This window comes from Dromaius novaehollandiae, chromosome 2, assembly GCF_036370855.1.
Source record: "Dromaius novaehollandiae isolate bDroNov1 chromosome 2, bDroNov1.hap1, whole genome shotgun sequence".
Lineage (NCBI taxonomy): Eukaryota > Metazoa > Chordata > Aves > Casuariiformes > Dromaiidae > Dromaius > Dromaius novaehollandiae.
Window position 1 is genome coordinate 94,992,890 of NC_088099.1, and position 26,668 is coordinate 95,019,557.

Consider the following 26,668-nt stretch of genomic DNA (forward strand, 5'->3'; position numbering starts at 1 on the left):
TAGTGTCTTTTTTTAAATGCTTTTATTGTGCTTTAAGTTAGTTACGTACAGGAAACGGTCAATACAGTTCACAGAAACCTCCAGCTGCACAGAAGACAGAGCTTGGGAAGCATCAGTGAAAGCTTCCCATACAGCGGCACCAACACATTTCAGTCCTGGCCTAATGCAATTGCTACTTGGCTGAAAACATCAGCATCTGTGTCCCTTTGCTCATTTATCAGCCAAGGTATGTGAGCCATTGTTTTTTCCACTAGATTGCTCTAAGGTGTTTAAATCTCTACTTGTCAAGCACAGAGCAGCCTGCAACAGAGTTCAACTATAAATTGAAAACAAAAGCATTACAAACCCCATTAATTTCTTACCATCCTATACCTTTTATACCTATAGCTGAAGTCACCTCTGAAGCAAGAACAACTGTTTGGCAGTAATTAAGTACAACAGATTTTAACCACACTAAGATTACAGACCTGCATAATACTAATTACTATACCCTTTCATTTCCATTTTTTACTTGTCAGACTCAAGTCAAAATGTTCACAGCTACAATTTTTGTCTTTTCAGCCCCTGTTAAGTACAGTGATTTATCTGGTGGCACCTAAGGGGCTACTTACTGTATGTTAAAGAGAAGTAAAAAAAAAAAAAGCCCAAAGACTTGAAAGCTTGTGACCTGATTTGGAAGGATTTCATACTTCCTCTCTACACTGAGATTAGTCAGTGGAGAATCATGCCCTCAAAGTTCAAAGGTAAGTAAGTCCTAAGAAAAAAAATAACGGGGCTACAAATTTTACTCCTTCAGTCAATCACAGGACTCACACCAGAATTCCACACCCATTAACTCACTCAGGTGCTGCCTCCCAGGCCTAGAGCTGCAGAGAGCCTTAGCCCCACACAGCCTGGCCCTCACAATTTGCTGTAGTGCAGACTAGTCCACCATTTGTCTTGTCTTTTCATCTTTAAAAAAAATGTGAGAAAGCTGACCCCAGGAGAATCCAAAAACTGTTTTATTATTTTTTAAAACAAGGTCTGAATCAGTCCCTGTAATAACATAAGGAATTGTTCAACTGCAGCTGTATCAACACATACAGAAACAGCAGCAAAGGGCAAGCACAAGTGTGCACTGTGAATGGGTCTGCTTTTCTGGTTAATAAAACTGAATACATTTTGGGCCTCAATTGCCAAGGAATACCTAATATAAGTAGCTACATTTCAAAAGACTATTATGGTTTCTCCTATTTTAAGTGAGTAGTATTATGTTAGTTATTTCTGGTTACTGGTAATTTAGAGGTAGTACTTCATAAGAGGTGCAGGTATGCTTTTTGCTTTTGAAAATCTGTTCTCTGCAATTAAATAGAGCTTCAAAAAAAATCCATAAAAGGGGCAGATTTTTCTTTGAAGTCAGATTCCTGACTCAGCTGCTGCAGCTCATAACCAGAATTATCAGAATACAAACAAGTTCTTTGATTAATGCTGACTATCTGTTGTCCTTTAGGCTGAAAATTTTGATCCAAGGAAGGCCATGTTTTGACAGAAAAGCTTGAAATGAGAATGCCTCAAAATGAGTACCTATGTATGACGTGTGGACACAGAAATATAATGGAACATACATGGGAACATATGTGAGGCTATCATGGAAGGCTTCTCACTGTTTTTCCTGATGTTTCTTTCCTTTTGTGTGTGAGCATTAAAATCTCACCACAGCTTTCTGGCACAAAATATAAATTAACTTAAGTTTAGAAATTCTCAAGGTTTTCAGTAGGGAAGAACAAATGTAAGGAAAGTGTTCAAAGTCCACCCTGTAACAACAAAAGTCTCTTCATTCCTGCTGTTCTAGTGGTTTGTCAGGGTGCTTCTGCTCAGCCCAAATGTTTCTGCTTTAAGGTCGCTCTTTATCTCCATTCTTCCAGCTGCTGGTTGAGTCTTTTTCAAAACTGCAGGAACCTAGGCAAGATGCAAAATAGCTTGTAATTACATAAGGTGCTCTGTGTGCAGCAGAAGGAAATCAAGCTTCACAAGGGTCCTTTCTGTAAAAGGAGAAAAGTAGGAACTTCTCCTTTTACAGAACACTGTCTCTGGCTTCTTCCTGTCCCTTTCAGGAGCTTTTTCCAAGCAAGTCAGTATGTGCTAGAGTTGTTCTTGAGTGACACCTAAGTATAATCCAGTAAGTCATAGCCATAGTTAGTGGGCAACAACAAATTACTACTGTCTGCCTCTCAGTGGCAAGGTAGGGGACAGAAGAAGGGGAATTTATGAGAGTCTCCTTACTTTGGAAACTTGAAAGAACTTAACTTTTCAATCTGTTGACAGTTCTATAATAACTGGAGTGCAGAGTGTAGGCAAGCCAGCCAGTAAAATCCTATAAACTCTGGCAGGAAAGGATAGTGAATGAGGGAAAGTGACTCATACAAATTCTTGCTAATCTGAAGACAGTCTTGGAAATTATCTTACAGTTTGGCATATGGCTCTATAATGCCATCAGCATCAGGGCCAAAGGCTGGTGTGCACATGAAGAGCTACTGTAATCTCCTGGTTGGGAGTCAGGCCATAACCACAACATCATTCTCCAGCATGAGATGTTGCAGCTAGTACCCATCCTTATCTTCCTTTTCTCTTTACCTTCTCTTTCATTGAAAGGTACCACAGATGCAGAGTTAGTATGTGGGTGGGAGGAGGAGGGCAGGATCCCATGACATCCCTCACTATGGGCAGACTGCTACAGCAGATGAGAAAGCAGGCTGCTTTTCTTACCAGCCTCAGCTTCCTTTGGGCTGCTGGGAGAAGGTAAATAAGGCACCTCTCAAGGCATACCCTGCTGCCTTTCTTCTAGCAACAGCAAGCACTACCTTATAGCTCAAGTACATCTTTGCCAGCTTTGAGCTCCCCACCTCACTGAATCCAGCTAGGGAGAACCTTCTGCTCTGCCAAGTCAAGGAACAGGGACTTCAGTTGAGTTTCCCCATGCTGTGGCCCATTCCTCCATGGCTGCTAGTTTCCTGCATTAGAGATGAATTGTACATACTGAACCCAAAATCTTAGCCACCCATACATACGTGAGGAGGTAGTGAAGGTTCCAGGTGCCGCCCAAGGAACGAAAGCAAACGTCGCCATATCAAACCACTTCCCAGAAACATAATCCCAGTCACTAGCCAAAATATTCTGGGGTCCTATCAACAGAATGCCTCCAATTAGTCACACAACTCTCTCCTAGAAAAGATATCATCAAAAGACTCTGTGATCTATCCTTGTTTCCTCTCACTCCCCAGCAGTGTTCTCCTTTGTGTGAGGGAAGTGGTACACTCTCTACCATCAACAGCCAAGTTCAACCTGGGACAAAGGGCTGATTCATAGCAAAGTACCTTGGAATCACCTTAATGTATTCTGTTACTGTCCCATGCAGTTTTCCTTTGTCAGCAATTCAGAAATTCAACCTTTCTACTTAACGGATAATGAAAGGAAGAAGTCTTACTTTCTTAAGGTAGCACATATAATTGTAAATGCCCCCCACTGGTCTAGGTATAATCACATAATTAACTGTAGAGTGATAGTTCCTCTGGTGTGTTCAGAAGGTCCTGGCTGCTTGCTTTAAAACCTTGTATCTGAAAGACAGAGCTGGGCTTTTCAGAAGCACAGATGGTCATTAAAGAACCCTGAACACTGCTTTGTCCTTATTCTGCCACAGTTTTGTCCTTCTTATTTCCTCTCATGGGACATGGACAAAAAAGCCTGCAATACTGTGTGATCAGCCATAAAGTAATCTGGTACAAAAGAAAGTGATTGCACTAATGCTTGAATCTGAATTGAATCTGGACTGAATTATCCTACTTCACATACCAATATAGATCTGGAGCTCTACCTATGGAAAGAATGGATGCACTGAATGCAAAATGCACCATAAGAGCAGGACCGATGTTTTATGTCAGTGGTAAAAGTAGCACTAATTCCTTACTTCTTCAAGAGATGACTCCAAGTTCATACCAAATGCAACTCCTATCAGTCCAAAGAGGGAGAGAGAGAAAGTCCCCATAGTCAGCTGCAAGTTCAGTCTCATCATCACGTTACGGTGGCTAAAGAAGGGAGAAAACATCTGTAAGAGGAATCCAAACATTTATCTGCTGCTTAAAGTCTCAAATTCCATACAGCATGCACTAAAACAGAACACTGAAATAAAAGCAAGTCATTCTGGAATAATGCAGCACAGTAACAGAAGTGGAGGAACAACAGCATGAAGAGGCTTTCATTTTTGAAACTGCTGCATCAGGATACCTCTAAGGCAGCAGGCAGCAGGTTCTGCTTAATCGTCATCGTGCTTTCTGTTATCTCTCACTTCTTGGAGGTATATGCACAGAGTAACAGTAAACATTCTTGGAAATGTGTTCTCTCACCATTAACTGGCTGGCATTTGTATGTTGGTATTCACAAACAACAAAAATTTACTGTTACCTTGCCAATGTACTTACAAAGAAGCAGAGTTGGTAAATGCTGCGGACTGTAAACTTCAGCCTGTTTTGGAGAACTCCACATTCAGTTCTTCCCAGAAAGGATTTTGTGGATTCCTGATGCAGCATCTGCCAATTGCTTCTACAGATAACTCCCCAGTAAAGAGGAGAAAGAATATTAAACAGTGACCTCACAGGGAGGGTGGCATGTGCTTGCAAATGCAAGTTATTTTTCAGTAACAAACCAGACTAGTGCTGAAAATTATAGCACACAGAGAGAAAATCTTCATTCCAAAATTATTTAATCTTGTACCACTGCACAGGGTGATAATGCAACTTGTACTCGATAGCCAAGTAGCTTAGCCAAACTCTTACTTAAGAGTTTCAATTTTGATAAATTAGGATCAAACTTTCCTAAGTAAGGACTTTATTTCCCCTCTAAATTTGAGCCATTTCCTTTATTGAGTAGCTTCCCAGAGAGACCTAGGAAAAGCCTGGTTCCTCCTGCTGTATAATAAGGGTGTTTTGTTGCTTCGTTTTATCCAGTTCCCTGATGACAGAAGCACAACACAAGTCCATTGAAACCCTCACAAAGATGGCGTTCCCCCACTTTCCTTACAGGCAGTGATTTGAAAAGAACAGGCAGCATTAAATTCTGCTTAGCTTTTAGCAGTCCAACAGATAAGACAGCTAACCTGTCCAAGTTGATAAAGATTATGCTTTCTGAGTCATCAATCAATACTCTGAGTTCACGAGCTTCATTTGCAAGATCTTCTGCTTGTCTGTAATAGTTCTCCAGCAGAAGCTCCATTTCTTCTGCATGGTCAATCCCAGATGTGCTCTCCTCACTGTGAGCAACAATTTATATTTTTCTAGTTAAGTACACATTATACACAAGTGTATTACCAATGTGTTAAGACAAGGCCCATGAAGGAGGAGTTGGGAAGAGCAAGTAAAAGTGTTGCCTGACACCAGATCTCAAAACCCAATCTTTTAAGTAAGGAACTTCCATCAATACCGAGGGCATAAAATAAAAGGTGTATTTTCTCCACGTTTTATCAGCTGACCAGCACAGGTAGTCAGTTATTTTGATTACAGCAGTTAGGATTTGATATGCTTAAGACATGCACAACACCACAAATCAAAGTTTTTCAGATATTACAAAACTGTTAAACGCTCACATTCTTGAAAGCAGATGTTTAATTCCTTGATGCCCTCAAGTGGTGGAAGTTGATAATGGTGCAGTCAAAAACCCCATGAGTAAAACATAAAAACTCAATACAAACAAGAACACACTGAGGTCTCTGTTGTAGGTATGTAATAAAATAATTTAGTTATAAGGCATTTCAGCTCTACACAGTAACTACTGCAAAACATTTTGGGAGCATGAAGCAGCCTGAGAGTAAGTGTCAAATGGAAGATGCTGCCCTCCTAAGTGCAGTCTGAGACACCTTCTTACTGCATGGTCCAAAATGACTGAACAGTAGCCTTCTCTCGAAAAAGCACAGAAGTTTCTGGTGTTATACTGGACTCTTCACTGCACAGACAAAAGCTGAGGTACCCAAGATCCATGAGAGCTCAAAAACTAGCAGCAAAGCCAGGAAAATTGTTTTTTTCTTTTGTGATGTGAGCTCCTTTCTGTAGAGAGGCTAACCTTTATACAGAATCTCTTCTTGGGATTGCTGACTGTTAAAGAAACTCTCCGAAATAGATTTCCAAGAAAATTAGTGATATGTCTTAAGAATCAACCCACCTAAGCTCCCTGGGGACCTTTAAAAGTTTCTCTCCTGTAGGGCAGAAATTTTGAGCAGGCTGCCTGGCTGACTTCAAAACCTTTCAGACCCAGAGGTTTTTACTGCATGCATATTAGAGGAATTGTAGAATTTGGCCTTTGAGTTCTGTATTAAGGATTCGGCTCAAGGTCCTAGTTGATGAGTGCCTTTAAACTGGCTCCCTATTGACTGTCGGAAGGGAAATGACAGGCATAAGAACTTAAAAATAACTGCCATCTCATTTGCTTTCATTAACTAGCCTCCATCAATCTCATGAGTCTTCGACATTCTGCTGTCTCTCCACAGAAAGGTACGTCTGCATCATCTAGTCTTTCTGGGCTCAGGTTGCCATTCCTGCTGCAGATATTCTCTGATGGCACCAATGTGCCTCCTATTTGGGTTCTTTGCACCTTCTCACATAGACTTAAGCTCATTAAGTATCACACATCACCTGCATTAATCATGGGGCCAAAAGAGCTGTGTACACACTGAAAACCTTCCTCAAATGCACCTCCACAGCTAGTATTTCCTAGTGTGCCTCCTGCATGGACTGCCTCACATCTCTCTGTAGTGCGGCTCCAGCACTCTTCACATAACCTCCAGCCACTTCTCCTACCCTTGTGCACTGATGTATGGAAGAATGGATGACTTCAGGTCTCTCCTTACATGGTAGTATAAAGGTGATCACGGTGTCTTTCCCAGATCTTTCCTACACATTGTCTACCATGAGGGCAGAAGAAATTTGCTGGCAGCCTGCATTAAGTCCAAAGGAAGGCTGCTAGCAAAAGGCAGGACAAAGGCCAGCTCCTCAAAAGGAGCCTAGAATTCAGAGCTGTCCCAATACTGCTCCAGCAGATGCATTATAAATGCACAGTGTCCCACTTCTGAAATACTAGGTTGCTGCTGCACACTTAGACTAAGCTCTTCAGGGCAGGAAACTATTCTACGATTTCAAACACACACTACTGTGTGAATATGAATATTCAACTACAGTATGTTTGGGCATAAGTATCACTCAGCAGCTTCATAAAGGACCTGAAAGCCAGCTTTTGTTCTCTGCTTCAAAGAGAACATGTCTGTACACTGAAGATCTAAATATGGTTCAGCCCCAGAAAGTATCAGGATCTGATACATGTTATTTTTAGCTTTTTAGTTTTGTTAGACCAGTGCTGCTGCTGCTGTGTATGATCACACACACATTATCTGAACTTGAGAGGGTGCAATAGGACAATTTTTGCACATATGCTTCTCCTGAACTGTTCCTCTCTAGATGCACTTACACGAAAACAGTATCAACAAGACTGCTCTGAGGTCTCTCTCCTACAAGCTCTGCTACTGAACTAAAAGCTAGGAGCAAGGGTTCAGAACACTTCTAAAAAGGAAGTGTGGTGTTTGACCTATTTGAGACAAATTTTAAAAACTGCTTCTTTGTTCTGTTTGTGAAACTGAAGAAAATTCTCCCCCAAAAGTGTGCTTTTTCTTCTTTTTTCTCCTAACATCCTGCCTCCATCCCATTGCATACTAGGAGACAAGCTGGCCTGCTATGCTGTTTGAAACTGCGTAATATAAATAGTGCTAATGTTGCCCCACTCCAGAATGATGGATGCAACCATTTCTGAATTGGCAAAGCATTAGTGTTTTAAAAACAAATAAAAAGGTTTTGTTTCTTTCTGCTTTTTGGAGGGGAACATCTAGTTTAGTATTCAAGCTGTCCTTGAACAAAATGCACTTAAAAAATTCTGTGTTTTCATAATATACATACAATACTCGTGGATCAGTCCATTTAGTTAGACAGAGCTCTTCTATTAATTCTTCTTCATCTAAGATCTCCAGAATTGTTTCTTTGAAAACTTTAAGATCTGTTTCCAGTTCTGATAAGCTGAAGAAAGAACAGGCAAAAGATCAAGTAATCCCAATGGCACCTACGCACAAAGGTAATCTTAAAACTAGTTTGTCAGAACCCGTGCGAGAATGAGTCACCATACAGATTCTTTGGAGGGTTCTAAATGTTCCTCAAAAAAAACTCTCTACAGGCCGCACATTCAGCATTCATCTGGCAATCTGCAGACACACACTGAAAAGGATTCAGCTGTGTTTTCTGGACATATTCTTAAGTCAGAAAAAATGAGCACTCTGTGAGCATACAGGGAGTGCACATTTGCACTGTCATGTCAGACAGTCTAACACATGAAGGTACTAATGTATTAGTACTACTAATCTTAAAGAGTGGATCCAATAGCTAACCTTGTTTTATATTACAGTGAACACTTTAGTGATGCTATTTTGCTCTATTACATGTTATTTTGTTCTACTAGATGCTACTTAAGGTGTTTGACTGTATTTCTCACAACTCAGAATAGATTCCACTTTTTCTGTTCACCCCCCATATTACTAGGTATTTCATATACTGATTTTTCCATTTACAAATAAGATGCACAAACCAGTATTACAGTATTCTAAGAAACTGATATTAGATATCATTTTCTAACATTTAATTGCATATAATTTTCTATGGTCATCTTCTATTCTCTTCACAGCTTACTCTTATTTACCTCTTGCCATTTTGCAGGAGAATGTGTAGTTTACTCCTATCCACAGACAAAAGCTTGGGGTCCACTAGAGCTTCCAGAGTCTCAAGGATCTGAGGCTGCAAAGTGTTAAGTCTCCCCTGCAGTTTGCTGATCTAGATAACAACATGATCCTTCATAAGAATTAAAGCAATCCCTTTAGAATGGCTTGGGCAATTGACTCCTGTCTCTGAACACAGAATTCACAGTAATGGGCAGTTAATGCAATCTACTTTCCAATGCACTGGAAATACTTGCTGTATAGATGCCACTTACAAGATAATGCCAGTGCAAAATGTAGTATTTTATAAAAATGATTTGCACTGAACTGAAACCTGATGATAAACAGAGATATGACTGACAGAGCCTATTCATCTAAAAATGTTGTATTTCTATTAGTAAGTATGGATGAATAAGCAGAGTTAGAGCTTTTATCTGATTCCTGCCTAATAGGTGAAAAACCTCAGCATTTCTGCATATCTTCTTTGTCAGCTATAGCACATCTTTACAAAAATACCCTGATTTGATTTTAAATTCTCCAAATGACGGTAAAGCCATTATATCCTTACTAAAGTTGTTCCAATAATAACCTTTCCAGCTGGCACTTTTTCAGGGAGAGAATGGAAACACACACGCAAAACCTAAGAATTAAACCGATGAAAACCAACACCCAAAAAAAGCTCCTAAAATAAATCTGGAATACAGACACATACGCATATGTTTGAATACTAACATAAGAAGAAAATCATACTGTTCTTTCTATGAAGCAACAACTTGAAAAAAAACTTAATTAAAAAACAGATATCTCACCCAGTACTGTAGGATTGCTTCTATGGCTCGGAATTCAAAGGGCAAGGAATATGTAACTAGTTGACCTTCCCCAGCTAGTTGAGACGCTAGTTCGTTGAAGAGCCAGTGTTCCAGATTTAAATTACGATAATCTAATATCAGAAGAAACTCTGGTGTTATGACAGCCTTCAAGAACTGAAAGAGACAATACACGTAGGAGTCCAGCAAAAACTCTGAAAGATTTCTGTCTTCTCATATCTATGTAATCCATTTGAGAATTTAGGCTTTGATAAAAGTATTCTTCAAACATTTTTTCAGCAAGGAAAGTAACAAAGTCTCATGCTAACTCCCAGTGCATTGCAAATTGTTCAGATGCAGTGCTGTGCTAGTTGTTGTATGATCAAGAAGAGGCTCCTGGAAAGCCTTTATTTTTATAACAGTGTCAATAACATTTCCTGTATGTTCAGCTAGCAAAATGCTCATTAAGATGTATTGTTGGTAAACCCATCTCTCTGATTGCTAGGTAGAGAGTTTCAAAGACAAATTTACTGTAAAATTACAGGTCACAGAAAGCTGGTATTTAGAGAACCACATAAGAAAATGTACATGGATGGATAAGACACGGTTCAAGTTTACATTAATTTATAGCGAAACTACTACCTCCATTCTCATGATGATCCTGTTGTTCCTAGTTGTAATGCTCATCAGGTGCTGAAACCTTAGATCTCGAGCTTGAAGACCCAATTCCTGGTACAATTCTGTTTTCTTTTTTTCTATCGTGGAAATATTTTTAGTTGAAAATAGTTTGGGGAAAAGCACGTATGTTTTGAAATTGTATTTTAGTTTGTTACTTAATCCCGCAAAAGGAAAAAAAAATTGTTCTGTCTTTACAACAGTTTTGCTCCCCTTGATTCCTCAATGTAATTATCTTTTAGTAAGTTTAAAGGTTATATCTTGAATAGAAAGAGAAAAATTCTAGATATAAGTGAAAGAGTTGGCCATTACAATTAATTTCACATCAGAAGCCATGTGGCTGGTTTGAGACAGCACACACAATTCTGCAGTGATATACTATGAAAGGAAAGTAACATAGTCAAAAAAGAAAAGAGAAGTAAAAGCCATCTTCATGTGATAGATGGTATTCATAATTTCAATGTATAACTTAAAAGCATACAAATACTGTAATGATAAAGGTGCTATGAAAATCCATAGAAGACAGTAAAATGGAAAAAATATTGCAACATCCCAGATTAATAAATACAGTGAAGTATCACAAACACAAATTTCTATCCAAGGTAGATTCCCAACTGGGCTTTTCTATATTGGGCAAGATAAAAAACAAAAACAGTCCCCTCAAACCCCAAACTACTAAACTTCTACTCACCAAAATAGCTTGTATTTCCTTCTTTGTCAAACTTCATCTAAAGGAGAGGAAAAAACATAACTTTTTCACATAGGTACTATAAAAGCAGTAAAAAATACATAAAATTCCACTCACCTAAAAGTCAAATGGCAAATAAAGAAAATATACCTACAAAGAAAAAGCAACTTTTATGCCCTCTCTTCACAGTTTATCCTAGCTAATGCAAATTATGCACTGAATTGTAGTATATTTCACTGTGTTCGTGCATACATCAACCAAAACCAGTGTCATTTCTTTGCATGACACTTTTCATACCCCAGCTCTTGGGAAGAAAGTGATCTGCAGAGAATTAAACTTGTTTCGGCATGCTTTTTTTTTCTCATATAGCTTAATTCCAAATTACCAGCTTTAAAAGCAACTATCTATAAGAGAAACGCACCTGAACATGCATTCCAGTAGAGCCATGCGTTACATGGCCACAAGGATCTAGTCGCATGGATCTTGCTGTAGAATGATGCTTCTACACTCAACAAGGAGGCCTTACGCCTTCCTTCGTATGCGCTAATCTCGTCAATCAATCAGTTTGCAGATGGCTTTCAGACTCATTTTAATGAGGAATATATAAAGAACTCGAGAATTGCAGATACCACGGCACACAAGTAATACAATAAGAAGGTTCGGAGTACAAGTTTAACAAGAGAACTTCGAACTGAAGCACTTCAAGAGTTTACCTGCCTTCACAATTACATCAAGAACACTTCCAGAAGATGCTGTATTTTAGAAAAGCATCTTGATGATCTCTGTGTAACACAAGAAGTCCTCGAGTTAGAATACCTTGAAACAGTAATTTAGTAGCAAGAATGTCACTGGGGAGAAGCATCAGTCTGAGCTTATGATATCTTAGGAAGAAAAATGATTGTTGGAGAACACTGTCAGCTGGCACAAGCCACCCCGGTGTGCTGGAAGGCCCGAACGTACTCACCACAGCAAAAAGAGGAGACACGCTAGCTAAGGTGGCTTGAGAGGCCTCTGTGGTGGCATGCTGGCAAAACCTCCCTGAGGAAAGACAGACAGTTGTGCTGTCCACGCGCGGTGCTTTAAGTTAGCTGGCGGACGGTCATAAGCCATCTACATAATTAACAGATTTTTCGCATAAAGTAGAAAGCCTTGACCATTAGACCGCTGCCGTTAACTGTAACCTAATCCTCTCCATCTCCCCACCACGCGCAGAGCCGGGGCGCAGCCGTTGCTGCGTCACGCGGGAGCCCAGCACTCCGGCTCCCGCCAGGGCTAGCTCTCGCTCCCGCCCTCGCCCGGGCACCAGCCCCAGCCCCGGCCGAGCCCCGCGCGGCCCCACCGCTTACCGGCCCAGCGCAGCCCTCGGGCGCCCAGCGGCGGCGGCGGCAGCGCCACGGGCCGGCCCCCGCCCGGCGGCGGCCCCAGGGCGACCCGCGGGCGGCCCCCGGTGCCGCCCGGCCAGCAGCCGCGGGGCGCGCAGCAGCAGCGACGGCCCAGCACGCGCGGGAACAGCGCGGCGCACAGCATGGGCGGGCGCGCACGCCTTGCGCAGCGCCTCGGCCCGGCGCGGCTCGCAGCGCGCAGGCGCGGCGGCGCAGGAGGAGGAGCCGCGGCGGGGAGGCCGCGCTGCTCCTGCGTAGTCCCGTCGGGGCGGTTGCCGTGCGCGCGTGCGGAGTGGTGCTGGGCCAGGCCGCGCCTCGCCGGACTCTGCTGCGGCGCGGAGCGGCCGCGACTTTGGCAGGGGCTTGGGCCGGGCGGCTCCCGGCAGTGACCCGCGCTGCGCGTCTCCTGGCCGTGGGGCCGTGCCCTGCCGAACCTGGCCGCTCGGCTAAGATTTTACTTCTAAAACGTTTTCTTTTTTTCAAGCTTTTTTTCCGGGGGGGTTGGAGGAGAAGGGAAGCAGAGAGAAATTCTCTTTCTAGAGAACTCAAAAAGGGTAACCTGGAGCCCTGGCCTGCCAGCACTGCTTTGCAGACTTAATTAACAACGTTGTTTGAAGGATTTGGACTGGGAGCATGAAGTCTTTGCTGTGGCACAAGAAGTTCATAATCTGGACTCAGTATAGGACCATTGTGCCCCGAGCAAAGGCCTTGCACTTAGATTGCCTTGCCTTACTTGCATATCTGAAGCAGAGGAACCAGCTGCTGGGTTGAGACTTCAAGCTTAATTAGTAGCATTCCAGCTTCTGCCATTATATATTATTTTTAAACTGCAGCTTTTGTGCACAAAAGGTTAATGCAAGCAGTAGGAATCTCCTTTTCTTTGCTGGATTCTGTCAAAGCTTATAAATCAGGGTGAAGGTAAAGCTTGCATTCAAAGCTGTGCAGCAGAGTACATTAACTATATGGACTTGGTGAGCTCTTTAACGTTCCTTGGGGAAACAGAAGCAAAAGAGAAAGCAATTAAGCGGCTAATGAAATGGTTTGTATGGTGTGGCTGCCCTGAGAAGAGTGCATAAATCTAAACAGTGTCCTGAACATGGGTCTGGGTTTTTCAAGACAAGGGAGCTGGGGCCAGATTCTGCTCTTGGCTGTGCTACTCTAAGCTAAAGAAGCAGACATTAACGCCTCCTTTTTGCTGTAAGTCCTGATTTCACCATGTCTTCTGTGAGCTTGTATGTATGTATAAATATATATGTATATACATAAATGTTTATTCCAAGTGGATTCAGCTGTGTGGAATCAGAAGGATGGTTTATATGCACTTTGCATAGGGATAAATAATTTACAAGGAGGTCATAGAAAAATGTTTCTTAGCAGTTATATACAGTATATATGTGTAGACTGAAGCCAATAGTTTTTCAATTCTAGGGTGAGCAGGCCTGAATGCAAATGTTGCCCACTTTATGCTTGATTAAAAAAGCTGAAATCTATTGAAATTAACATATTTTAGCTTTAGTTTGGGTTAGTCACAGCAGGTGGCAGTATGCGCAAGACAATTTAATACTCTTGGATGTCAGAGATACCTAAACGAAACAAACTGTGGAAACACCAGACCGCACAGAAAATCATGCAGGAGAGCAGGAAACTAGCATGTATTATTGTTGGCAACTATCTGCAACTTACGTTGGCCTTGTACGTTTAGAAGGCAGAAGCTGTGGAAGCCTCTGAAGAGTATCTGCCAGAAATCTACATCACATGAACTTGCAGCAAGTCATACACATCTGACGTTTCAGACTCATCAGTAAAAAAGGGAAAAGATACTGGGCTGATCTATTTGTTTTCCTTTATCCATCTGTTATCCTGGTTGCTTACACAATAGAACCATTGGAAGTAAGATGCCATAATTTCACACCAAATATATATTGATGTGAATTTTCCTATGTATGATAGAATAGGCCATCATATGAATAAATATTGATATCCTATTTCATTATAACTATGTTATGCAGTTAAAGTTCTAATTGTCTGGAAGGGTAGACAATAGCCAAATATCACCTGGATCTTTAGGGATGAAGGCTAGACATTGATGTGAATTGGCAGCCAGTGCTGGTTATGAAGCATAGATATATTGTCTAATTTAGTACTGCTGCAGACAAAAGAGATCTAGAACTGCCATCTATTCATTACAGCTCTAAATACCAATGAGCTGCTTGTTGCTGTTATTGAATTTCCTTGTCTTGTATCCTGTATCTCCTGCAATACTAAGCTTTGGGAGCAGTATGGTGTATTTCGTCCAAAAAAAAAAAAAAAAAAGGTCAAGTTCTTCTGCTGTTTGTTGAGAATTTAAGAAAAAAACAAACAACACCTCGATGACACAAATGGGCATGATGGCTGTTTTCCATTCAGCCAAAATGAAGGGGTAGATCCTGCACAGCTTTGTTTAGTAATTAAATTGCTGTCCAAAACAGGTCATTGGTGAAGCTGAATTATGTGAACAGCTAGTTTCCACTAGCATCTGAATGTCAGTGAAAAGGTGAGGGATTGATCTGATTCCAGCTGGGGTATGTGGAAGAGAAAGAGCAGACACACCAAATAAACACAGACGTAAAAGAAAAAAAAGAGAAGGAAACCACAGGAATTGTCAGAGAAGTCCCTATAATTCTATGCTGAAAAGAAAACTGAGAGAAATTATAGGTAAAATTATGGCAGAAAGAGATATAGAACTGTCAACAAAATTATCTCCCATTGTATGATTTGTTCGATGTTCAAGGAAAACAGGATTTATGCATTTAATCAATCCTGTTTATTTACAAAGATGTGTCTGAACCTATTATCTGTTTCTTCTAAAAGAAATGCTGACAAGAGCCCCATTTTGTTCATGTTAAAAGAGAAAACAGATTAACTATAGAAAATAAGTTTGCTTCCAGACAGTAGATTGGTGTCTAGTGGATGAGTGTAGCTGAATAAGAAAACTATCACAGAGAGAGAAGGGAAAGACTCCATGGAGAATTTAAAATACATAATACTCCTATTTAATGTCATTTATGTGAAAGAATCAAGAACATTCAGCTGGTAATTTCAGATGCCTTGATTAAAGGTAATTACAGTAACACACTGAGAAATCCTTGCCTAGAGAGGATGGCTTCACTTCCATTACTTTGTACAAGACTAGATGAAAGATCTTTTTCACCTCTTTTCCTGCTAAAGCTGACCACCTGGAATTTGTTTCTGCATGCAGAACCATTTCCTTATGTGCCTGTAAGGTTTTGCCAAAGCACTTCCCTGTGTCATTATCTCAGCTGTCTCAAGAATACTAACTGTGTTAGAAGAGACACATCACCAACAGGTGCAGCTGAAACTGCAATCTTTTAATTATTTTTTTAGCAAAAATATTCTAAGGAGTTTTTGATCTGGAAATTGTATAAGAAAGTGGAATTGCTCTGACATAGGTTTTAAAATCTACAATTGAATTAGTATTTTATTTCTTCCAGTTACTGTGTCTGAGAGTTGATCCTCCCCATATTATGTACTTTATAAACTGTCAATGCAGACAGTCCATTTACCCCTGAATCACAACTAGGAATAAAGTGGCTGCTATTGCTCAGTCTGATTTTTAGATAAGCTGTGCAGAGGTTTAATTATTAGGTATGATTCTGAGCACTGTGTGCAACAGAACAAACTGAAATTCATGCTCTGTGTTTATCCTTGCCCTTTCTGTACATTCTGTTGCTCAGTTAATTTCTTCAGGAGTAGGATATGTTCCTGTCTTCACAACCTTATGTTTATCTATCACTGAGTCTTGCTCCCAAGCCCCTTTAACAAGCTGCAAAGTCCTTCCTGGCCCTGGAAGGGCAGAAATCGTGTGGTATTTTGCTGCAGAAAAAGGAGCCTTTCTTGAAGGTATGTCCCTATCCTATAGCTCTTTACTCCCGTGCCTCCGCATGTGCTGGTTACATGACCTCAGGTCCATCATATGTTCCTGACACATGACGTGACTGACGTGATCTCATGCATCAACCTCTTAAGTAAGATGAGAGGTCTGACATTACTGAATCAAAAAGAAATTACGTGTCTCTTTGCATTTATCTTAGTCATATCAGTAAGTTCACCAGCTTGGCTTGTTGCTGTTGACAATGTGATACGAGATTGCTTGGAAACTGAAACAATAGCAGGGATAAAATGGCAAGCCCTGGAAGGGCTGGGAAGGTAGCAGCAGCTGCCTGAAAGAGCTGATTCTCACAGGTGAAGGCCTTGCTGTCAAGGGCTGAAGTGTTTGAGCTTTTCTTAGCTTTCAGAGAATGGTAATAGTTAGGTAAGAGAGAAGACATGCTGACTTTATAATGTATTGGAAGCACTCTAGTTTTATTCCTACTGCTGATATTAAATAACATGTTTTGTTCTGAAAAAGCTGGTGTTAAATGATGGGCTCTGAAAGGAGCTGGGCAGTCATGGTTGCTTTTCAGGGGATGAATTTGAAGGTGCTGCCTTAAGAGTAAGAAAATAATGAGATTTTACTGCAGCACAGGTAAAGGTAAGAGGGCAGAAAGGTGACCAGTTGAATTTGAAAGATGAAGTCTTCAGAGGTGCAGCTATTAGCTGCATAAAGGTTAAACTGGGGCTTTTACACTATCTTCATCTTTTGTTTCAGGAGTCTACATGAAGAAGAGATTAAATGTAGCACAGTATGCTTCAGCCACATGCCTGTCCAGTCTGCTAAACAAGGAGGCTGGCAGCAGAATAGGGATAGAGAATATGGGTGAAATTCTGCATTACAATTCTTAGAAGGATTTGGAATACACTCCCAGTTTTGGACAAAGGTTTTGCTCACCAGTGCTGGGCTGTTCTAAGGTTAGCAATGCTCTGGTACCACTTAAGGCATATTTTATTGCAACCCAGAGAAGTGATTATAACTAACGTGATCATACATAAAGACCAACAGTATTTTAAAGTAGCACAAGTGACAAAATGGGTGCATGAGTAAATAAATATTCAATGGCTTAATTCTACACCACCCTAAAAATAGTTGCCTTTAATTACGTGAGTTATAAAGTCACACACTTACAGTGTGCAGTGTAAAAAAAGTGTAGATAGCCATAAGTTTCCCCAGTCTCCTGATATTGCTTGAATCTCTGAAGCATATCTCTAGCCTGTTGCCATTCCACTTCAATATCAGTGCTGGTCAATGGAGCGCAGAAGGCAACCAGCAAGCTCAGAGGTCTTTTCTGTCTGCAAGTTATGTGAAATCCTCCTTTACTCACGCTCAGAGCTTTGGGATCTCTTTACCTGATACAAGCTGACTGGAGAAGTTAGGTTCCCCTACCCCCAGCTTTGTGCCAGATAGAACAACCACCTGAAGGAGGGGTATTTGGGGAGTTTATGTTCTCGTTAAATTCCTTATATTGTGCCAGACCATTTTAAAAGGATGTTGTGTTACTGCAAATTAGGCCTAAGGTCAACAAAGGTGGTAGGATCTGGCAAAAATTAGCAGATAGTTGACATATCACTACTTGACCATAGAGCAGTATGAAGGTCATCAGCACTTCTGTTTTTTACACATAAGCATATTTTTAATACAAATTTTTATTTCAGGGTGCAATAGATCAATGTTAGATAGTACTGAATAAGATGATGGTAAAACACTTGGTTGTCTCCTTTATTAGTTAGAACAAGAGCAGGAGCAAGTAGAAATATTCAACTCTTAACCAATAACAGTAGCATGTTTGACTTCACTCACCCTGAAATTGCTCTTTTTGTAATGGTTAACTGCCCTGTTGTAACTCACAGCAGGGGGGTGAGTTTCCCATCAGAGGAGGTAAGATAAAAGGAATGAAAAATTCCTGCCATAACGTGTTGAAATCAATTTAGAAAAATGATGATTACCGTACACTAAACAGTTCCAGGTAGGAACATCTAGAGCAGTTTTGGCCATACAACAATCAGTGGGGAAAATGGGCTGTTACAGAAATTCAGTTTGACTTTAATGCATTTTCTGTTCATTTTCTGTGAGGTTTTAAGGCTCCTTTTACCCAAGGTGTGGCAAAGGTCTTTGTATTTCATTATGCAGCTTTCTGGACAGAGCGAAGCAGATAGCATTAAAAAGTATAGCTGAAAGTTATGTCCCAAGCATGGCTAAAGTGTTTTCAAGTAGAAGAAAACTTATTTGTAGTCAGAATTTGTTCAGATACATGAAAAACTCATCTGTTCGTTAAGTAAACCCGTAAGATGCATGCAAGCTTGGTTTTTATCATTTTTAATAATCCAAGCAGATAAAATCTTTTAATAATGCAATATCCAAAATTACTTCCCATACTTTGGACAATCTAGAGATCATCTTTGGCTGAAAATGATCAGGGAAAATGCAGCATCAAGTGGATCATTTGTTCACCAGTAGTTTAAGATGAATATGGTGTCAGATTGGTACCATGATTTATTTCTCTGTGAAATGTGTGGGAGTCTTCTGATTATGGTAGAAATCAGATCTAATCCTTAGTATGTATGTTAATTGATTTATTATATATGCTTTATCAACTCTGTTGAACTGTGGGAATTATTTGACTTATTCATAAAAGAATGCAAGATTAACCTAATTTGACTTTACATTATGTTCTTTGAATCACAATATTCTACATTTTTTCTACTTTTTTTTTTTTTTTTTTTGGTAAAAAATAAATACAGTTATACCCAGGAATATCCATGAGATTTATCAGGGTACTGGTCATGGTGTAATTGAATTTGAGCTTGGTTTAGTGGGGCAGGTCACCCCTGAATCTGAGCAACTGAAGTTATCTGGAGAGAACTGCACGTTTGGGCTGGCTCTGCAGCAGTGATACTAGCTCTTGCAATACATCCCAGATTCTTAGGAGAGCAGGTTGTATGCAACTTGTTCGGCCAAAGAACAATGGGAGTGCAGAAAAGCTTTTTGCTACTTCAGGAATGCAAATAACTAATTTACCCAAATACGGGCATAGTGAAGTTCAGTTTTGTGTTACCACCAAATTGTGCCAATTCAGAGAGTATGAAGGGGGAAAAGCACCCAAACGGTGTACGTAGTATTTATATGTAATCTCAAAAAGACGCTCAGAGAGCATCACGCTAATAGGCACATTAAAAAAAATCAATTGTCTGTACATAATGCAATTAATTTGTGGAGTCCCAGAGCCTAATTTCAACCCCGCCGATAAACTTTTTTTTTTTGCAAGCTTGTGGCCTTGCAGTATTTATGAACTGCAGCAAATGTAAGTGGCAAAAGGCAACAAAATATTTGGAGCAAATAGTGAGTTCACAGGTGAGTGCTTTACATAACCGACAAGAAGGAAAGTAAGAATGGAATAAATCAGATACCATTTTCCAGTGGTTTGCTCGCGTTGTGCCTGGAGCATCCCGGATACACAAAGGGCAATCGTTAGATGTTAATAATAAACAGAAGACAAAAGCAGACGCCAAATAAACAAACCTCTAACTGCCAATGTATACATGCAGAGTCAGTAAAGGAATCGTGAAGAGAAGCCAGAACAAAAAGTCTGAAGTAATCGCTCGTTTTCTGGAAATCCCCTTTTACTGAGTGCTACTGATGGTACGTCGAGCTGAACGCTTAAGATGCGTCTGAAACGCGCGTGGCATGTTTAAGGCACTGAGCGCCGCGCTCTGCCGTCGGCACCACCAGGGTAAACACCGTTACCCCGGAGGGGCCGGCGGTGGCCGCGGCCGGCTGTGGCGACCCCCGACGAGCTCAGCCGCGTCCAGATCCCCCGCGGAGGGGGGGTTAAGGGCAGGGGAGCCTCGCGGCTGAGTCGGAGGCGTGTTTATGGACACCTGCTTGAAGGGGGCGAAATGAGAATAACCGCTGAATTGTCCTGCGGCCGAGGGCGTTCAGCGACCGTTACTGCCCGCTAACGGCGGCTTCCCTGCAGCGCGCGAGGCGGAGGCGGCGCCCCCCCCTTCCGCCGCCATGTCGCGGCCGCTCCGGGCCGGCGACGGCCTCGCCCGGCCCGGCTCGGCGCTGGCGGGACGCGGCTCCGCCGCCCCCTCGGGTCGCCATGGCAACAGCGAGGCCGCGCAGCGTTTGCCTTCCGCGCCGGCCTTGGCCCGGGGAGCCCCAGCGGGGCAGAGGGCGGCGGGCGAGCACCCTGGGGCCCGCCGCGCTGACGGTGGGCGAGCACCCTGGCCGCCGGGGAGGAGGAGGAAGAGTGGGGACTTTCCTCCCTGGCTCAGTTGCAGGCGCCTTGCACTGTTTCCCGCTGTCCCCTGGGCGCCCTGTGCCCTGGCGTCCCTCCCCCGGGCCCTGGGCCCGTGCTCTCCTCTCTTTGCTTTCCCCAGCAGCGGCCTGGTGAATAATTCAGCAGCGCTGGGCGCTGAGGCTGGGGCTGAGCCGGCTGGCCTGCTGACAAGGTCTCGCTTGGCTGGGCAGGGGGCAGGAGGTGCAGCTGCCGGATAAAGTTTCCAGAGGAAACCAGCGGCAAGAGAGGCAGGCTGCCTTCCCCCATGGCAAAGCCCCAGGAAAAAGATCCAGGGAGGCTATGGGTCCCCCGCTGTTCCCGGTGCCTTTTGCTGCTGGTTCAGCTCTCTGGTGCAATGTTTTTCTGCGTGGGTTGGTGCGGTCGGTGTTAACCTCCCCGCGCACCAGGGAGCACCAAGAACTGGTTTCCTAGGAGGAGTTGCTCCGCTCCGGAGAGGCTGAGCAGAGTCGCAGAGTCCGTAGGGGAAACCCTGGGGAGGCTGTAATCCCTCCCTGCCAGGCCCGGCTCCCTCCTTTCCCGCCTGGAGGTGGGCCCTGATAGGGAGGCCCTGCTGTGGGTGTACATGCTTTGTCCCGGGTGGGCAGTGGCCAAGTGGAGGTGAGAGGGGTGCTCAGGCGGGAACTGTCTCCTGAATAAACAGGTGCAGGCGCTGCTCTGCAGTGGCTTTGGCTGCACGTGAGGTCCAAGGCCACCGAGCATGAGTAGTCCGGGTGCTAAGGGGTCGTGCCTTTCCCAGCCGATGGTGAAGAGCGTGCTGGTGTATCGCAACGGGGACCCCTTCTTCCCGGGGCGCCGCATTGTCGTCAATGAGAAGAAAGTGTCCAACTTCGAGGTCTTCCTGAAAGAGGTGACAGGCGGGGTGAAGGCACCCTTTGGAGCGGTGCGTAACATCTATACCCCCCGGGGTGGGCATCGCATCCGGCAGCTGGAGGAGCTTCAGAGCGGAGAGCAGTATGTGGCTGGGGGCAGGGAAGCCTTCAAGAAACTGAAGTGAGTTGCTTAAAAGTAACTTAAATAAATGGAACCTGAATATCAGTATTTGCTGTTTTGCGCTGTGGCAGTGCTTGAGAGCCACTATCACAGACCAGGACCCTCTTTTTTAGGCATTGTACAAAGAGGACTAAAAGTCCTTTTGCCTAGGCAAAAAAAAAAAAAAAAAGGAAAACATGAAAAGAAAGGTACATGTGACAGAAACACTGCAACAGCGCTTTGGAGGTGAGCCACAGATAGGCTGCTGTTGCCATCTGTTGCATAGTGCTGGCTCCTTGACATGATACTAGCAAAGGAGAAATGGTCCTTTAACCTAAAGGACATACTGCATTGGCATGTTGTTGTGACGTATGTGCTTAACTGAGGGGCAAGTGTCAGTATTTGTACTCAGTGGTATTGGGAAGAAAGCTCCAGGAAAGTGGAGAGTTGACAGTTTTCTGGTCAAGTTGATGAGCCTGGGAATTTAATTCCCAACATTTCCTTTCTTGCTTATTTTTAAAAAGTCTAGAATGGTCTACTCGGCTCTGCGTGCCTCCGTCCATTCTGTTCATTTCAGGTAGGTATGTAGCCTTTTTAAGATCAGAATGGCTGGGTCTCTTCTGTTAATTAAAAGATGACAAATTCCTTTCTTTTCCCTGCCCTGGCACCAAGAGTTACACTGATGCTTTCTGTTTTCTGGGGAGTGACTGGGAAAATACTGTGGAGGAGATTTGGGCTATTGTGTTTGTTTCCCCAGTGGCTGTGAATATGATCAGTAATAATTCTTAATTCTGGCAGTGAATTTTACTGTCTTGATTGCCTTATCATATGTTTCATTCAGTCTTTGTGGTGTTTTTTTCCTATAACTGATAAAAAAGACATCTCAAAATTAAGAATTCCTTTCTGGGGGTAGTTGACACCCCCATGATCAAACCTCACTCATTTTGATCATGCAGAGTCTACGTTCTCCAGGAGTGCTAGGTATGTTTCAGGATGAAATTCTCTGAATAATGAACAGAATCTCTATCGGCAGTCTTACTGTTTTTTTCACAGTCTGCTTCTAAAGATTTATTGAAGTGTCTCACACTTAAGTGGCAAAGCTGGGGAGAAAGATGTATGACAGGCTAAATATAAACCCCTTTCTGTAGTCTTTTCCATGTCAAATGCATTGCTCAGCTTCCAAGAAAGATCTACTGTACCTCTTGGTATTAGATTCTGTGATTCTGTGAGCAACTTAAAGCTGTTAAATAGCTGTCAGCAAATCATGTTTCACCTCCCTAAATGTGTTTTATGTTCACCAGACAGGCTAAAAGCTAGGAAATGTGTGGCACTAGTATGCACCACATAGAAAATTGGGCACTCTGGATTTATATTTGGTGGGAAAAGACATTTATTTTTGTGATTTCATATAGAGTTTTATTGTCGTTGACACACAACAAGATACTTCAGTTTTTAAAGTCCTCAAAGAGAAAACTTAAAGAAACGGTGACCTAAAGCACCCAGTAAAAGCAGGCTATTTTATGTAGCTGGTGACAGTGTGCTATAGCCCTGCCCTGGGAACAGGGTGGGGGCAGCGAACTGGCTAACTCGAGATCTTTTTCATTTGTGTGTTCTGACTTATGATTCTTCTCTGTTAGTATTTATATAGAGCTGTAAACTTAGACAATGGTTTTACGAGCATTATTTTAAGACAGGCTGAAGGGTTTAGTGCTGGTCTTGTTCTTACCTAGACTGTAGATAATACACAGAGGGGAAATTAGGGAGACTTCTTGGCCAGAAAGGTCAGAAGAAAAGCAAGGTTAATTTGGAGGGCTTTCTGCAAGGAACTGAGAAAGTAGAGAAGAGCAAAAACAAAGAGCATGCGTTTGTGTATGCGTCACAGGCAAGGATGTAGCAATCACAACTGAGGGGAACCAAAGATTCTGTCAAAAAGGGGCCGACTCTGATCTTAGAGCTGCGAAAAGTTTGTAACTTTTTTACAGATTTGCTGCAGTGATGCTGGTCAGACGCCTTCACTGCTGTGATACACTAAGTGAAGGTGAACTTTGGAATGAAGATGTGCGGCACTGATGAGTGGGAGTGTAATGGCACAGAGGGAGCATCGAAGCAAAAGCAGAAACTGAAGGTGTCATCATTCCAGTTCAAATGGTGCATTTGTTTCTTCACAGACACCTTAGACTGAAAACTGAATCTTTTTCTTCCCTATCCTCAGAGAATTCAAGATTTAACTGCTTTCATTGTAGGACATGAACCTCAGTCATTCCAAGCCCTCAGTTTTAATGTCAGGAGGTGTATAATTCGGAGGGTACATAGTCAACATAAACAGCTGAAGTGTTTAATTTTTAAAATAAAAATAAATAAAAGTAATTAGCATTTGAAAAATTCTGCTTTTGGAAAAATAAGTTGGAACTTTCTTTGAAAGAACAATGATTAAGCCAATATTGGAAATTTTCACACAATATAACAAGCTTCCCAGCTTGTTTTGTCATTTACAAGTACGCTAAGTGAGTACAAGCTGGTTTGGGCATGTGTGTGTGCAGGGAGCTTTGAGATCTTGTAGTTACTGCAGTTATCAATGATAGTGCACATTCAGGCCTGCCACTTCTGTGGAGTTCTGTGGAAACTGTAAAAGCTTGAGATGTTTGTGGTTTTGAAGGCAGAATTAGTATTTTTTTCAGCATGCTACACTACCCTTTTTCTTTTGCCCATTTACCTTGTATCTGTGCCCATTAATTCATGGTAGACTGTCCTCACTAAAGCAGTGCCTCTTCTGACACTGCTCCAGTTTTATCACAGGCTGGGATAGCCGTTGCATAGAAGTATTTTTGCTTTCCTCACAAGTGGGAATATTTTCTTAAAGTTAGTGGTCTGTGACTTTTTGAGTGTCCTTATCCCAAGATAAGCCTTTGGTCCTATTTGAACCTTTTGGTTTGTGGACCGCTAAAATTTGTGAAGTGAATGCCCAGACCTCTACATAGGGAATTTAAGCCTTTGACCATAGATTTGCTTTTCAGGGTCACTTTCCACAGTTCTCTTAGAAGTGATGTGGAGATGCCCACGGAGCAAGGACCACAGGTCAACAACCATAGGTATATGCTGTTGGAACCTTCCTTCCGAGGTGTTTATTTCTTTTTAGTCTTGTAGGCTATAAGGCTTCTGTTTTTTGGTCTCAAGAGAACTTACTCCTCTTTACATGGAGAAGCTGTAACAGTGGGTTTTCTTTTTTTTTCACATGAAGCTGCTTGTGAAACTTTAGCCATTGTTAGATCTACCTTTTCCAAAGCTTTGCTGTGCGCTTTTCAGCCATATTATATCGTACTTTTCCAACACTTTGAAGCCTTGAAATCCTTGTGGCCGTTCCTTGTGGCCATCCTTGGGGCCATGGGGGTTTGTTGGTAAATGGTCACTATTTCTTCAAAGAATAAATGATGCTTTTTCTTTTCAATTTTTTTTCTTGCTTCTGTACTTTGATTCAGGTCTCAGAAATTTAAACTTTTGTCAGGCAGAAGGGTTTCCTATGGCATGCAAATCTTATCCCAGTCACTAACTACAGAGCGTGACATTGCTGGAGGACTACAGGTGCCCTGTGGGCTTCAAAGTCTTTTGGTAATCCTGCAGTGGTCCTTGCAGTCAGATACAGGAGGGGGATCTCAGATAGAGTGCGTTAGCCTTGAAAGCCTCCCAAACCATCTGTGGTTTCCCACTGAAAATGGGAGTGAGGAGAACCTATGATAAATAGTGATCACTTACCACTGAATTCAATGCTTCTGTTATAAAATAGGTGGCCTGGCCATTTTTATGCTTCTGTTTGGCTTTTGGCAGGAGGTGCTAAAAGGTGCTGCTATACAGAGATATAACTGCCCGTTAAGGGGTCTCCTCCAACAGTAATGATAGCACTGTGATCTGGAAGTATCTCGAGGTGCCTGCAGCAGTTGAGAGCTGGCATTCATGAGCAGACCGACTGTCGTGTTCAGAGTGATGACAAGCAAACAGTCAGCTCAGTCTGGGTACCTGTGGGATTGTCTGTTCTGCAGTTTGTGGGTCACTCGTTCTTGTCCAGTCAAGGCTTGCATTTTGCTTATTCATAAAAGAAAATAATCGTGAAGATGACATTGTTGCATCATAACTGTGAGAAACCATGACATACAGTTTTCAGATGTGTCTAAGTCCTGTTGAAACACAAGTGATGTAGATCCTTTTGAAAAAACAAGCCAATGCCACTACTTAGCCATGGGTATGGAGGAAGGCTTTAAATATATCAGAGGCTTATGGTGAGAAGCTAAGAGGCAACATGATGACCTTGAAAACTCTGGTAAGTTGATATTGTGCTGAGATTTACTGATCTACCTCAGTAGTATGTGAGCTTCTTCCTGAGAACTGGGTCACTGAGGGTTTGTTCTAGTCATCAGAGACTTGAAGTCAGATGGTTAGTTCTCCCCCATCTTTTGTATAAGTCCAGGGAGCTAACTTGCAGATATATAATAAAATCACACTCATTCATTAAAATCTTTAGTTGGGCACTATTTATGTTATTTTGAGGCATGATAAATTTTCAAATCTTCAAGTGGCAAAAAAGAATAGTGTAAAATATTTATATTGTGCAAGTTACATGCTTCCGTAAATAATTAATACTGTTTTCCTTGCACAGCTATTTGGACATAGGAGAAACAAAGAAAAAACCTGCAGAGGTCAGTAATGAGGTAAGATGTCTGAAATGTTTAAGGAATAAGCCTGCTGTTAATATTAGTGACATCTCTGCATTTATGCCTGAAATTCTTGGGTTTTGTATTTATTTTGTTCAGAAATAATAGAATTATCTAGTATTCTGAACAGAGTATTTCAATGATTATTACTCTTATTGTTCTGAACTTGATGAACTGGTTGTCTTCATCTCAGCTTTCTGAATTGCCATGCCCAGTAATAAATTTCCGTAAAGAAAATCTCGTGGTGGTGTCATTGGAGATGTTCATAAACCTAAGGGCCCTTTTTCATGCAGGAAAAAGATGATGGAAATGAAAGGCACAATTTTAAGTGGAGAACTTTGGGAATTTCGGACAATGAAATTTTCTTTAAAACTTGGTATTTTCTCTAGAGAAAAGATATTTTTGTTTGAATAACTCAGTTATTCATTTGCAAGC

General features: G+C 41.9%; 2 protein-coding genes across 11 annotated transcripts in view; one reads left to right on the forward strand and one right to left on the reverse strand.

Moving 5' to 3' along the window:
- Positions 1-3: 3 nt before the first annotated feature.
- Positions 4-12,553, reverse strand: MRS2 (magnesium transporter MRS2). 5 transcript variants are annotated; one of them, XM_064506954.1, is made up of 11 exons: positions 12,289-12,543; positions 11,907-11,980; positions 10,946-10,982; positions 10,219-10,334; positions 9,583-9,756; positions 8,758-8,888; positions 7,968-8,084; positions 5,129-5,281; positions 3,944-4,061; positions 3,048-3,161; positions 4-1,938 (listed from the first exon to the last, which is right to left on the reverse strand). In XM_064506954.1, exons 1-11 carry the CDS (start codon positions 12,467-12,469, stop codon positions 1,828-1,830), a joined length of 1,326 nt encoding a protein of 441 aa, XP_064363024.1. In that variant the 5' UTR covers positions 12,470-12,543; the 3' UTR covers positions 4-1,827. The 5 variants fall into 5 exon arrangements, 4 of the variants coding, with proteins under 4 accessions (XP_064363024.1, XP_064363025.1, XP_064363026.1 ...); XM_064506955.1 differs by having other exon boundaries at positions 10,222-10,334; positions 12,289-12,542; XR_010387801.1 differs by lacking the exon at positions 4-1,938 and adding an exon at positions 4,455-4,575 and having other exon boundaries at positions 3,126-3,161; positions 12,289-12,553.
- Positions 12,554-20,993: 8,440 nt separating this feature from the next.
- The window catches only part of DCDC2 (doublecortin domain containing 2), a 78,414-nt gene continuing 72,739 nt past the window's right edge, over positions 20,994-26,668 (forward strand). The window contains exons 1-2 of one of the 6 annotated variants that reach the window (XM_064506962.1): positions 20,994-21,551; positions 26,179-26,230. In XM_064506962.1, the coding sequence (XP_064363032.1) occupies positions 21,259-21,551; positions 26,179-26,230 (345 nt within the window). In that variant the 5' untranslated portion in view covers positions 20,994-21,258. The other 5 variants (XM_064506959.1, XM_064506958.1, XM_064506961.1 and 2 more) reach the window with 5 other exon arrangements.